The sequence below is a fragment of the Bombina bombina genome, chromosome 9 (assembly GCF_027579735.1).
Source record: "Bombina bombina isolate aBomBom1 chromosome 9, aBomBom1.pri, whole genome shotgun sequence".
In the NCBI taxonomy this organism is placed as follows: Eukaryota; Metazoa; Chordata; class Amphibia; order Anura; family Bombinatoridae; genus Bombina; species Bombina bombina.
The window spans coordinates 48,229,880-48,244,958 of NC_069507.1; the positions used below are offsets into that span (position 1 = coordinate 48,229,880).

Genomic DNA, 15,079 nt, shown 5'->3' on the forward strand with positions numbered 1-15,079 from the left:
AGCACACTTTCCTGTGAGTAGTGATTCTAGGAACTAATTGTATGGGGGGCTGTCAGCCCTCCTTGCCTTCCCCCAGCAGCCACTTCCTACCGACCACTGAACCCGCGCTAGCTAGTGGGGGAAATGCAGAGCAGAACCCCACGTGAGCTGACAGTACTGAGGGAGTTATCGGAACTCATTGCTGTAACGCACAGGTGCCCCCAGCAGCATCCGGCCAGTGTATTGTGTCCCAGCCCAGAGCCGGTTACCTAGCGACCCAGTAGTTTGTGCTGCCTGTCACACCATGCCTGAGCAGGCCCTGGTCACCGTGCGGTACGGCCCGTACACTACCGGCTCCGGTCTGCTGGGTCACAGCACTTACCGGCTGCAGGGGCTTCTGGGTAAGGGAGAGGGCTGCAGGGGCTGAGACTGTGCCCCGACCTCTTATTAATCTATAGTTATCTGCGTGTGCGCCAGCTCTCCTGGTATCTGTGTCATATAATCTACTGGCGTTTGTCTGTTGTAGATACGAGGTGTCTATTAAATCTTCTATTTCCCCTTTTCTTAATCTGTTCTCCTCTCTCTCACTGCTGCACTCTTATTTATCATCTCTACTCTCTCACTGCTACACTCTGCTCTCTACTCTCTCACTGCTACACTCTGCTCTCTACTCTCTCACTGCTGCACTCTCACTGCTGCTCTCTACTCTCACTGCTGCACTCTGCTCTCTACTCTCTCACTGCTGCAGTCTGCTCTCTCACTGCTGCTCTCTCTCACTGCTGCTCTCTACTCTCTCACTGCTGCTCTCTACTCTCTCACTGCTGCACTCTGCTCTCTCACTGCTGCACTCTGCTCTCTCACTGCTGCTCTCTACTCTCTCACTGCTGCACTCTGCTCTCTACTCTCTCACTGCTGCACTCTGCTCTCTACTCTCTCACTGCTGCACTCTGCTCTCTACTCTCTCACTGCTACACTCTGCTCTCTACTCTCTCACTGCTACACTCTTCTTTTTGCTCTCTCTCTTACTGCTGCACTCTTATTTCTCCTCTCACTGCTGCACTCTGCTCTCTACTCTCTCACTGCTGCACTCTACTCTCTCACTGCTGCACTCTGCTCTCTCACTGCTGCACTCTGCTCTCTCACTGCTGCTCTCTACTCTCTCACTGCTGCACTCTGCTCTCTACTCTCTCACTGCTGCACTCTGCTCTCTACTCTCTCACTGCTACACTCTGCTCTCTACTCTCTCACTGCTACACTCTTCTTTTTGCTCTCTCTCTTACTGCTGCACTCTTATTTCTCCTCTCACTGCTGCACTCTGCTCTCTACTCTCTCACTGCTGCACTCTACTCTCTCACTGCTGCACTCTGCTCTCTACTCTCTCACTGCTGCACTCTGTTCTCTACTCTCTCACTGCTACACTCTGCTCTCTACTCTCTCACTGCTGCACTCTGCTCTCTACTCTCTCACTGCTGCACTCTGCTCTCTACTCTCTCACTGCTGCACTCTGCTCTCTACTCTCTCACTCCTACACTCTGCTCTCTACTCTCTCACTGCTGCACTCTGCTCTCTACTCTCTCACTGCTGCAGTCTGCTCTCTCACTGCTGCTCTCTACTCTCTCACTGCTGCTCTCTACTCTCTCACTGCTGCACTCTGCTCTTTCACTGCTGCTCTCTACTCTCTCACTGCTGCACTCTGCTCTCTACTCTCTCACTGCTACACTCTGCTCTCTACTCTCTCACTGCTACACTCTTCTTTTTGCTCTCTCTCTTACTGCTGCACTCTTATTTCTCCTCTCACTGCTGCACTCTGCTCTCTACTCTCTCACTGCTGCACTCTGCTCTCTACTCTCTCACTGCTGCACTCTGCTCTCTACTCTCTCACTGCTGCACTCTGCTCTCTACTCTCTCACTGCTGCTCTCTACTCTCTCACTGCTGCACTCTGCTCTCTACTCTCTCACTGCTACACTCTGCTCTCTACTCTCTCACTGCTACACTCTGCTCTCTACTCTCTCACTGCTACACTCTGCTCTCTACTCTATCACTGCTACACTCTTCTTTTTGCTCTCTCTCTTACTGCTGCACTCTTATTTCTCCTCTCTCACTGCTGCACTCTTATTTCTCCTCTCACTGCTGCACTCTTCTTTCTGCTCTCTACTCTCTCACTGCTGCTCTCTTCTTTCTGCTCTCTCCTCTCGCTGCTGCTCTCTTCTTTCTGCTCTCTCCTCTCGCTGCTGCTCTCTTCTTTCTGCTCTCTCACTGCTGCACTCTTCTCTCCGCTCCTTCCTCTCTCACTACTGCTCTCTCTTTCTGCTCTCTCACTGCTGCTCTCTCCTCTCTCACTGCTGCACTCTTCTTTCTGCTCTCTCTCCTCTCTTACTGCTGCACTCTTATTTCTCCTCTTACTGCTGCACTCTTCTCTCTGCTCTTTACTCTCTCACTGCTGCTCTCTCCTTTCTGCTCTCTCACTGCTGCACTCGTCTCTCTCCTCTCTCACTACTGCTCTCTTCTTTCTGCTCTCTCACCGCTGCTCTCTCTCTCACTGCTGCACTCTTTTTTCTGCTCTCTCCTCTTTTACTGATGCACTCTTGTTTCTCCTCTCTCTCACTTCTGCACTCTTCTCTCTGCTTCCTCCTCTCTCACTGCTGCACTCTTCTCTCTGTTCTCTCCTCTCTCACTGCTGCACTCTTCTCTCTGTTCTCTCCTCTCTCACTGCTGCACTCTTCTTTCTGCTTTCTCACTGATGCACTCTTCTCTATGCTCTCTCCTCTCTCACTGCTGCTTTCTTCTTTCGGCCCTCTCACTGCTGCACTATTCTTACTGATCTCTCCTCTCTCACTGCTCCACTCTTCTTTCTGCTTTCTTACTGCTGCACTCTTTTCTCTGTTCTATCCTCTCTCTCACTGCTGCTCTCTTCTTTCTGCTCTCTCACTGGTGCACTATTCTCTCTCACTGCTGCACTCTTCTTACTACTCTCACTGCTGCAGTCTTCTCTCTGTACTCTTCTTTCTACTCTCTTCTCTCTCACTGCTGTACTATTCTTTATCCTCTCTTCCTGTCTCTCTGATCTCTCTCTGCTTTCTCTCTTCCTGTCTCTCTGGTCTCTCTCCTTTCTCTCCTCCTGTTTCTCTGATCTCTCTCTGCTTTCTCTCTTCCTGTCTCTCTGGTCTCTCTCCTTTCTCTCCTCCTGTTTCTCTGATCTCTCTCTCTCCTTTCTCTCTTCCTGTCTCTCTGATCTCTCTCCTTACTCTCCTCCTGTCTCTCTGATCTCAATCTCTCTCCTTTCTCTCTTTCTGTCTCTCTGATCTCTCTCTCCTTACTCTCCTCCTGTCTCTCTGATCTCAATCTCTCTCCTTTCTCTCTTCCTGTCTCTCTGATGTCTCTCTCTCCTTACTCTCCTCCTGTCTCTCTGATCTATCTCTCCTTTCTCTCTTCCTGTCTCTCTGATCTCTGTCTTACCCCTCTCTTTTTCCTTTCTCTCTCCTTTCTCTCTTCCTGTATCTCTGATCTCTCTCCTTTCTCTCCTCCTGTCTCTATGATCTCAATCTCTCTCCTTTCTCTCTTCCTGTCTCTCTGATCTCTCTCCTTACTCTCCCCCTGTCTCTCTGATCTCAATCTCTCTCCTTACTCTCATCCTGTCTCTCTGATCTCAATCTCTCTCCTTTCTCTCTTCCTGTCTCTCTGATCTCTCTCTCTCTCCTTACTCTCCTCCTGTCTCTCTGATCTCAATCTCTCTCCTTTCTCTCTTTCTGTCTCTCTGATCTCTCTCTCCTTACTCTCCTCCTGTCTCTCTGATCTCAATCTCTCTCCTTTCTCTCTTCCTGTCTCTCTGATGTCTCTCTCTCCTTACTCTCCTCCTGTCTCTCTGATCTATCTCTCCTTTCTCTCTTCCTGTCTCTCTGATCTCTGTCTTACCCCTCTCTTTTTCCTTTCTCTCTTTCTCTCTCCTTTCTCTCTTCCTGTATCTCTGATCTCTCTCCTTTCTCTCCTCCTGTCTCTATGATCTCAATCTCTCTCCTTTCTCTCTTCCTGTCTCTCTGATCTCTCTCCTTACTCTCCCCCTGTCTCTCTGATCTCAATCTCTCTCCTTACTCTCATCCTGTCTCTCTGATCTCAATCTCTCTCCTTTCTCTCTTCCTGTCTCTCTGATCTCTCTCTCTCTCCTTACTCTCCTCCTGTCTCTCTGATCTCAATCTCTCTCCTTTCTCTCTTCCTGTCTCTCTGATCTCTCTCTCTCCTTACTCTCTTCCTGTCTCTCTGATCTCAATCTCTCTCCTTTCTCTCTTCCTGTCTCTCTGATCTCTCTCTCTCCTTTCTCTCTTCCTGTCTCTCTGATCTCTCTCCTTACTCTCCTCCTTTCTCTCTGATCTCTCTCTCCTTTCTCTCTTCCTGTCCCTCTGATCTCTGTCTTACCCCTCTCTTTTTCTGCCCCCCCCCCCTTTGTTCTTTTTTTCTCTCCTCCCATGTTTTGTGTACATCTATTATCTTTTTATCTATTTATATCTACTCTATGAGCCTTTATATTACCTATATTTTATCTATAATCTGGCTGCATCTGTTTAGCTGTTTTCTATTTATGTTGTTGTATTATACAACTCTCTCTTAATTATCTATGACAAATCTATTATTCTATGTATCTCTATAACTCTCTAGTTATCTGCAGATAAAAGCTACAGTTTTTGAAGTTTATGAACAATTGCAGTCAGTTTTAAATGTATTTTATGAAGAATAAAAAAGTTTGAATAAAATAAGTTACAATTTTCCACTTTTTACCTTGTTAAATGTCTGAATTTGAGGTGTGCTTCATGCATTATGTATCCCCCACCCCCATGTGTGGTCTTAAATGTTGCACCAAAGGTTAGATATGTGGTATTTGGAGTAAAAGCCACATTTGTCATTTGAGTCACCTCTTAATGGGATTTAAATATCTTGTTTTCATTATGTTGTTGAGTTTGATATTTCACTACTCTTCTACTTGGAGGGCAAGTAAGGTATTTGAACATTTAATATACAGCTGATTAGAAATTCCAGTTACATTACTTTGAGTCAAGCATATCACAATGAACAGTATTTGTACCATAATACAGTTGTGCCATGTTACACAAACACAATCTAAAGCAGTTTTGTGTATGCCATTGGTTTCTTCACTTATCTCTGATGAAGTGTTCTGCATGTCAGATTCTGTTTGTGACACTTTCTTTTACCTGTGTAACATAGTAGATGAGGTCTATCAAGTTCAGCCTAAAAAAATCTAATATACTATAAAAAGCTTAAAAGGTTACCCATTTAACACAAGCAATCCTATCCATGAATTATGTTTCTAGCCAGAAATGTATCCAAACCATTTTAAAATGTATCTAAGGTATTGGCATTCACTACCTCCTTTGGTAATGAGTTCCACAATTTTATTGCTCTTACAGTAAAAAAAAAGTTTCCGTTGCAGGAGATTAAATCTTCTTTCCTCCAACCTTAAATTGTGACCTCTTGTCTTGGCATAAACAGAGCTTCTGCCATCTCTGTATATAGGCCTTGAATATTTATATAACGTAATCATGTCACCTCTCAAGCGCCTTTTTTCTAGAGAAAACAAACCCAGTTTGGCTAACCTCTCTTTATTTAATAGTTTTACTAATAAGCGCTAAGTTTTAGGAAAATACCTTTCTGAGGCATTTTATTATTAACTTTTATTGTTTTAATCAGTCGGTGTAACTTGGGAAACGGTTCTTTTAACCCCTTAAAGGGACACTGAACCCAATTTTTTTCTTTCGTGATTCAGATAGAGCATGACATTTTAAGCAACTTTCTAATTTACTCCTATTATCAAATTTTCTTCATTCTCTTAGTATCTTTATTTGAAATGCAAGAATGTAAGTTTAGATGTCGGCCCATTTTTGGTGAACAACCTGGGTTGTTCTTGCTGATTGGTGGATAATTTCATCCACCAATAAAAAAGTGCTGTCCAGAGTCTGAACCAAAAAAAAAAAAAAAAAAAAAAAAAGCTTAGATGCCTTCTTTTTCAAATAAAGATAGCAAGAGAATGAAGAAAAATTGATATTAGGAGTAAATTAGAAAGTTGCTTAAAATTGCATGCTCTATCTGAATCATGAAAGAAAAAATTTGGGTTCAGTATCCCTTTAAGGACGCAGGCAAATGTCCATAATCGAACCGTAAATATCTGTGCAGACAGAATGTCACATGATCACATAACTACAAATGGTGCTGATTGGCTAATGGGGGACTGCATGCGTTGCTAGGCACGTTCCCCAGTCAGATCCACCGGGTTTTTACAAAGAACAGAGCAGGATACCACAATGTTCCATGCATGTTAAAGCCCAGCACGTTTAGGAGGACATAGCACATCCTGACCCCAAATATTTCTAAACTGATAGACAAAGCAGAACATTTGTAAAAAGTTTCCAATTTACTTTTATTATCAAAGTTGTTTTGTTATCTTGGTATTCTTTGTTGAAGGCATACCTAGGTATGTAGTGTGCACGTGTCTAGAGCACAATATGGCAGCAAACTCAGCTGACCCCTAGTGCTCTTCAAAACGTAGAAAAACATCTGAAATTAATTATATACAAAAATCTTTTTTTTTTTTTTTTTTTTTTTTTTTTTTTTACACACAAGCTTTATTAACAATAGTCACTGATGAATACAACAATTTTAACACATTAATACCCCTCACGTAATCAATTTCTCTTACAGTCTGCTTTAAAACTATTCATGTCAGATAACCTGAATGTACAAAAACGCTCTATCCCAAAACTTCCACTTAGGTAGTGGGTTTTTATTTAGTTCTTTAAATATTAAAGTTCTTTTTTGTTCTATGTCCATTGTACATATTAGACTTAAAGAGACAGTCTACTTATTTTTTATTGTTTAAAACAGGGATGGGGAACCTTGAACCTCCTGATATTACAGAACTACATTACCCATCATGCTTAGGCACTCTGAAGTCGAGTTGAGCATCATGGGAAATGTAGTTCTGAAACATCTAGAGGGCCAAGGTTCTCCATCCCTGGTTTAACCCCTTAATGACAACAGTACTTTTCCATTTTCTGTCCGTTTGGGACAAAGGCTATTTTTACATTTTTGCAGTGTTTGTGTTTAGCTGTAATTTTCTTCTTACTCATTTACTGTACCCACACATATTATATACCGTTTTTCTCGCCATTGTTACACATCTGCAACCACCAAAAAACACCTATGCTAAATAGTTTCTAAATTTTGTCCTGAGTTTAGAAATACCCAATATTTACATGTTCTTTGCTTTTTTTGCAAGTTATAGGGCCATAAATACAAGTAGCACTTTGCTATTTCCAAACCACTTTTTTTCAAAATGAGCGCTAGTTACATTAGAACACTAATAATATCTTTCAGGAATCCCTGAATATCCCTTGACATGTGTATATATTTTTTTAGAAGACAACCCAAAGTATTGATCTAGGCCCATTTTGGTATATTTCATGCCACCATTTCAAAGTCAAATGCGATCAAATACAAAAAATCGTTCACTTTTTCACAAATTTTCACAAACTTTCGGTTTCTCACTGAAATTGTTTACAAACAGCTTGTGCAATTATGGCATAAATGGTTGTAAATGCTTCTCTGGCATCCCCTTTGTTCAGAAATAGCAGACTTATATGGCTTTGACGTTGCTTTTTGGTAATTAGAAGGCCCCTAAATGCCACTGTGCACATACGTGTATTATGCCCAGCAGTGAAGGGGTTAATTAGGGAGCATGTAGGGAGCTTTTTGGGGTAATTTTAGCTTTAGTGTAGTGTAGTAAACAACCCAAAGTATTGATCTAGGCACATTTTGGTATATTTCATGCCACCATTTTACCGCCAAATACGTTCAAATAAAAAAAAACTTTACATTTTTCACAATTTTTGGTTTCTTACTGAAATTATTTACAAACAGCTTGTGCAATTATGGCACAAATGGTTGTAAATGCTTCTGTGGGATCCCCTTTGTTCAGAGATAGCAGACATAAATGGCTTTGGCGTTGCTTTTTGGTAATTAGAAGGCCGCTAAATTCCGCAGCGCATCACACGTGTATTATGGCTAGCAGTAAAGGGGTTAATTAGGTAGCTTACAGGGTTAATTTTAGCTTTAGTGTAGAGATCAGCCTCCCACCTGAAACATCAGACCCCCTGATCCCTCCCAAACAGCTCTCTTCCCTTCCCCACGCCACAATTGTTCCCGCCATCTGCCTGTATGTTCCCGAAAGTCTGCCAGTACTAAAATAAAAGGTATATATTTGTGTTTTTTTTTGTTTTTTTTATAGCATATTTACATATGCTGCTGTATAGAATCCCCCCTTAGCCCCCAACCTCACGGATCCCCCATCAAACAGTTCTCTAACCCTCCCCCTCTAGCTTAATGGGCGCCATCTTGGGTCTGCCAGTACCCAGTTTAGTAAAAAAAAAAATATGCTTTTATTATTTTTGTGCCTTTTTTTGCCATTTTCTGTAGTGTAGCTCCCCCCCCCTCCCAGAACCCTTTGATTGTTTTTAAAATTAAAATCCCCCCCTTTTCTCTCAATTTTGTATAAAAATTTTCTGTAGTGTAGCAGTTCCCACCCGCTCCCGCCCCATGCATGCGCGCGTCCATGTGCGCCCCCGGACACTGCTGCCTCCGATCCGGCCTCCGATCCCGCCCCCCTCCACATCACAGGCCCTTGGCAGGCCGCCCACCCGCCTCCCTTCCTTGCTCCCACCCACCAACGACGCTCCGGTGCAGAGAGGGCCACAGAGTGGCTCTCTTTGCATCGGAGGCTTGTAAAGGGGTATTGCAGGATGCCTCCATATCAAGGCATCACTGCAATACCCTTCGAGCTGCTGGAAGCGATCGCAATCGCTTCCAGCACTCTGTTAGACAACTGACGTACCAGGTACGTCTATTATCATTAACTGCTTGTTAATGCATGACGTACCTGGTACGTCAGTTGTCATTAAAGGGTTAAAAAGATAGATAATCTCTTTATTACCCATTCCCCAGTTGTGCATAACCAACACGGTTATATTAATACCCTTTTTATCTCTGTCATTACCTTGTATCTAAGCCTCTGTTGACTGTCCCCTTATTTCAGTTCTTTTAACAGACTTGCATTTTAGCCAATCAGTGCTGACTTATAAATAACTTCACTGGAGTGAGCACAGTGTTATCTATATGGCACACATGAACTAATGCCCTCTAGCTGTAAAAACAGTCAAAAGAGATGGCCTTCAAGGGCTTATAAATTAGCACATGGGACTACCTAGATTTAGCTTTCAACAAACAATACCAAGATAACAAAGCAAATTTAAAGGTAAAAGCAAATTGGGAAATTGTTTAAAATTGTATGCCCTATCTGAATCATTACATTTTAATTTTGACTAGACTGCCCCTTTAGCACATGGGGCCTGATGATTTAGATTGAAATAGTTTTTATTATTGTTGTACAGTGTGAACAATACATGGGTCAGTTCGGTGGAAAAAAAAAAACAGTTGACAAATTTCAAACAAATGTAAGCCATTTAACAGATTCTAATGGTCCACCGCTTCCTCCTTTTTAGTGAGTTCTGTTAGTCACTCTTTACCATGTGTCGTCAATCATAGCTCCTATTGAAGCCAACAATTATTTATTTAATTTTCTGTATCTAAACATATATAACAATCAACATATTTAACTAATGTAACCCCTATGCCAGTCAACTGCATAAATCATATTAATAAATGAACAATAAACGTTTCTTAACAGATCATCGTACCTTATGAACCCTCAGAGCGCACCTTCCAATCCCTCCCATCTTCTCCTATACTCATATCTTTGTCTCCTTCTGTCTCTCCTGTTATCTCGTCCTTATATTTGCTTCTCATTTAGAATCCAATAGAACCAAACTTGGTTGAAGACTTCAACTGTATCCTGTATGTACGCAGCTGTCTGACACATGTCAAACATGTTTCTAATCCTTCCAAGTATCTCCCCCCTTTCTGGCACTCCTAGTTTCCAGTGTTTTGCTATAGCTGTGCGGGTCACTGTACATAAGATTCTAATTAACTTATTTATTGGTGTGTTAAACCTCAAATCATCGACGTTCAATAGTGCCTGCATAGGTGTCAATATAACTTGCTCCTCTAATATGGTGGTTAACATCTTGGACAGGTCTAGCCAAACCCTCTGAACATTTGGGCATTCCCACCACATATGAAAATATGTACCTAATTGCGTGCAACCTCTATAACACTGTGTGGTGCCTCCCTTAACCATGTGCGCTGTTTTTAGAGGGGTCAAATACCAGCGAAAAGTTGTCTTTATATTGTTTTCCCTCAGATCCGCTCCCAATAAGCCTCTAGCTGAGTTTAAAAAAATCTGGTTCCATGTTGTTAAGTCAAATGTTCTCTCTAAGTCCGCTTCCCACCGAAGAATGACAGGAGATTTTGTTGTGTGTGATTCTTGGATGTGTAAATATAAATGTGATACCGCACTTTTCTGTCTAAAGTCCGCACTGCACAACCTCTCAAAGATGGTTGTGCCTTTGGACTCTATTCCAAACCTAAGATATGATGTAACAGCCGAAGCTATCTGTAAGTATAAAAACCAGGGAAGGCGTATCATTCCAAGTTTATCTTGAAGCTGTTGATACGTTATAATTTTCTTGTTGACCAAGAAGTCTGCTATTCTATATAAATCTTTGTGTGCCCATTTATCTATGAGGCGACTAGATTCTCTGGAAACTATATATTTTATGGGTCTTATTAAAGAATTAGCCGGTAAAAATGCATATTGTTTGTTGTATATTTCTAGTTGTTTGATCGTCGTCTTGGTAATTAGGTTCTGAGAAATCTTAAGTCTCTCATCAGTATTTTTACCCCATAGTATATCTCCTGGGTCATCATAGCCCCCTACGAGTGCTTCTAATTTAGGCCATAGTATGTCCTCCTGTCTTCTCCCTAAGAGAGAGTTTTGGGCCAGTCTAGCTGCCGAGTAATAGTCCCTTAGATTTTGGAGTCCCACTCCCCCCAACTGTCTATGTCTAGTGAGTGTGTCATGAGGTATCCTTGCGTGTCTAGACCCTCTAAGATATTTATGAAGGTCTGTTTGAAGAGCTTTCAGGTCAGATTTATCTATGCTTATGGGTAAGGTACGGAACAAATACAGGAGTCTCGGGAGTACCGTCATCTTAATTGACGAAAGCCTCCCATACCAGGAGAAGTTATAACTCTTCCATTTCTGCAAATCAGCTCTAATCGACTTAAACATGGGTATATAGTTAGCTTTATATAGGTGAGAAGAGTGTGTCGTTAGTTTTATCCCCAAATATTTCAAGTCACTTTTCACCCAGTCAAAATCAAAATTTGTTTCAATCAGTTTGATGGTCTGCTTTGGTAAGTTTAATGGGAGTGCTTCACATTTGCCTAGATTTAATTTGTATCCCGAAACGTCCGAAAATTGTTGTATGATGTCATATATGTGAGGGAGAGAAATGAGTGGTTTTGTTACTGTCAGCAGCACATCGTCCGCAAATAGTGCAATTTTGTGCTGGGACTGCTGTATTTGCAAGCCAGTAATGATTGGGGAATTTCTTATGTTTGCAGCTAATGGCTCGATGCAGAGCGCAAAAAGGAGGGGCGAAAGTGGGCAACCCTGTCTTGTGCCATTGAGAATTTTAAAAGTTGCAGATTGGTGTCCTATTGCTCTGATATATGCTGTTGGTGTTGAATATAAGCTTTTCATTGCCTTCATGAAAGATCCCGTGAATCCCATCTTTATCAGCACCGTGTTCATGTATACCCAGTCCACTCTATCGAACGCCTTCTCCGCATCCAATGATAGGATCAGAGAAGGCGTCCGCTTGCGTTGTAAGTAGTCTATAACCGTAATCATTCGTCTGATATTGTCTGGAGCCTCTCTATTTTTTACAAAGCCAACCTGATCTGGATGTATGATAGAGGGTAAGATGTGTTTCAGGCGATTGGCAAGTATTTTGGTCAAGATTTTCATATCCTGGTTTATTAAAGATATGGGTCTATAGTTTGAACACAGCGAAGCATTTCTACCTTTTTTGGGAATTACAATTATCTTGGCTTGTAGGAGGTCAGCGGGTATAAGTTGGCGCTCCAGTACATGGTTGGCAAATTTAACTATGTGGGGGGTCAATAGCTGTTTAAAAAGCCTATAGTATTCCCCCGGGAATCCATCCGGTCCCGGGGCTTTACCTGGTTTGAGCTCCTTTATGGCCAATACCACTTCAGCATGTGTAACAGCTGAGTTTAACTGGTCTCGATCTTCCTCAGTTAGTTGTGGTAGCTTCGCGGAGTTCAAAAACCTCTCGAGAATAGTCTGCGTTTGGGTGTTGTGTTGGACTTTCTCCCCATCATATAGCTTTTTATAGTAATCTGCAAAAGTGTTCACAATTTCTTGTGGGTGAGATGTGATATTGCCTGATGTGTTCTGTATATGTGGAATGGACATTGACTGGTACTCCTCTCTAATTTTTTTAGCTAAATACCTATCAGGCTTATTTGCATAGATAAAATAATTAGCTTTAAGTCTTTGGGCTGCCCTAATAGAATTGTCGTTTAATAATGTTAGTAGATCTGCCTTCTTTTGGTTTAGAGAGTTCAATATATTTTGGGAGCCAGTCTGTTTATGTTCCTTTTCTAAAAGATTAATGTCTTGCTGGAGCTGCAGATAGCGAATGTTAGCTTGTTTTTTGTAATTTGTTTTTTCTTTTATTAATAGTCCTCTGAAAACTAATTTGTGGGCTGCCCACACCGAGATAGGGTTTGTTGTGGAGTCTGTATTGATTCTCCAGTAGTCACTCATGTCTTTTAGTAATCTGTCTTTTGTGGTAGGGTGTTTCAGGCAGGTCGGGTCGAAAGTCCATGTTTTGGTTCTGTTTGGTTCCATAAGGGATCCCAGGAGAAGCTGTGTAATAGAATGGTCCGACCAAACACAAGTGTGTATATGTGCCTCACGTAATGTAGGTTGCAATATTTGACTTGTGAAAACATAATCAATTTTCGTGTAGCATTTATGCGCTGAGGAGTAATAAGTTGTGTCAGTAGTATCGCCGTACAGTGTGACCCATGTATCTTGTAACCCGTGTGGCCGGAATAGTTCACCAACCTTCCTAGCTATGCTTTGTTGTCTTATTTTCTTTTTTGAAATGTTCCCTGTCGTCGCCCTCCCTAGTGCTACAAGGTCTATATTGAAATCCCCCGCCAATATGATTCTCGATCTGGACCAGTTGGTAAGCAAATTAGTTATACATCTAAAGAATGGTTCTTGTTGCTCATTGGGTGCATAGATATTGCATAGGAGTACTTCAGTCCCCTGTATATTCCCCCTCACTATTAAATAGCGGCCCTCGCTATCTTTCACTGTGTCTTTGTGTTCAAAACCCAAGGATGAATGAATCAGTATAGAGACTCCCCTAGTTTTAGTGTTAGCGGTGGAATGAAAGTGTTGCGAATATTCTTTGGACCAATACTTAGGTATTTGTGTTTTCAGAAAGTGAGTTTCCTGTAAGAATAAAATATTTGCTTTAAGCTTTCTATATTGTGTTAGTGCAGTCCTCCTTTTTATGTCTGAATTAAGGCCTCTCACATTATGTGAAATCAAGTTTACTCCAGGAAAGTGTAGTTTTTCAGCCATAACAATATTTCAGTAAAATAATGCATACATCAGTATATAACCATCTCTTTTCGTTATTTAGGTAACCTGAAGTGTCAGATTCTGTGCTATTCTGTACGTCTATTTCTACAGTCCCTGTATTTTTAACCTCGGTGTAGCGCCCCAAAAAGGTGTTAACGAAGATGCAGTTGACTTGGCACAAAACAAACCAATTAAATAACATAACAAAACTTACATAATCCTGTAATAAAAAACAGTAATAACAATACAAAATTTCCCTAATTTGCATTGATATAACATATAACCAGTGATACTTTGTAGCTCATACTATTACCCTTGTTTACCATAGGTGGTAGTGGATGAAGAATAATAAAATTGACGAGCAGTGTTAGGTTAACAAAATAATCTGTGTATACAAAATAAGTTCTAGTGGTTTCAGCTCACCATCCACGACAGTCTAAGTATATTGCATATAATTTTCAAAATACATCTCTGATAGTGTTTTAGAAAAGAGTCTCACCAATCTCCTAAATTCGGTCTGCCACCAATAAAGTTCCAGTCAGATAAGGAATCATGTCTTGGATCGTTTATTATTCACTTTAATCCAACTAGATCTCTTGAGAGGATGTGTTAAGATTTGTGTCCCTCTCTTCTCCCCGAGATCGGGGTCAGGCGGTATGTCCGGTGCTTCGATACCTAGGGTCCTACAAGCCCCAGGAATCTCCTGTATTGTCTTGATTGAAGTTATCTTACCATCTTTAAGTATGTTAAGGGCAAATGGAAAACCCCAGCGATATGTGATCTGGCGTTTTCTGAGCAATGAGGTTAATGGTCGAAGTGTGCTTCGTCGTTGTAGTGTTTTCACACATAGATCCTGAAAGAATTGCACCACGTTCCCCTGGTATTTAAACGTGGGGTTCTTCCGAGAAGCATTCAAGATTTTTTCTTTATCAAGAAACCTGAGGAATTTGATGATCACATCCCTTGGTGGCATATCTTTCTGCGGCCTGGCCCTGAGTGCTCTGTGGGCCCTTTCGATATGGTATTCTGTATCATCTGTAGCCACTGTGATAGCTTTAAAGAGGCCTTGCAAATAAGACAAAAGGTCAGCTGGTCCAATCGATTCCGGTATACCCTTTATCCGGAGGTTCGACCTCCTAGTGCGATTTTCAATGTCCTCCATTTTGTCTTGGAGGTCATCTATTTGTTGTTGTTGGAGGGAGATTGTCTGCGACATAACAGCTACGTTTTCCTCAATATCCTCCTTGTCATTTTCTAGGGCTTCCACCCTGTTTCCCATTTCAAGCATTTCGTTCTTGATTTCTGTTAGACTGGAAGTCACTGTAGTATGTAGACTATCAATTTTATCCCAGAGCTTTTCAAAATTTGATGCAATGTCCTGTTTTGACACCAGCATACTGAGGTCTGCTTTGGTTACCGGTGTTTGATCGTCTGCAGGCTTGCTTTGTCCAGAC

At 41.7% G+C, this 15,079-nt stretch overlaps 1 protein-coding gene across 1 annotated transcript in view; it reads left to right on the forward strand.

Annotated features, from left to right (window-relative positions):
* Positions 1-268: 268 nt before the first annotated feature.
* The window catches only part of C9H10orf53 (chromosome 9 C10orf53 homolog), a 30,734-nt gene continuing 15,923 nt past the window's right edge, over positions 269-15,079 (forward strand). Inside the window, exon 1 of the mRNA XM_053691647.1 lies at positions 269-380. Within this exon, the coding sequence (XP_053547622.1) occupies positions 284-380 (97 nt within the window). The 5' untranslated portion in view covers positions 269-283. The remainder of the gene's footprint in view (positions 381-15,079) is intronic.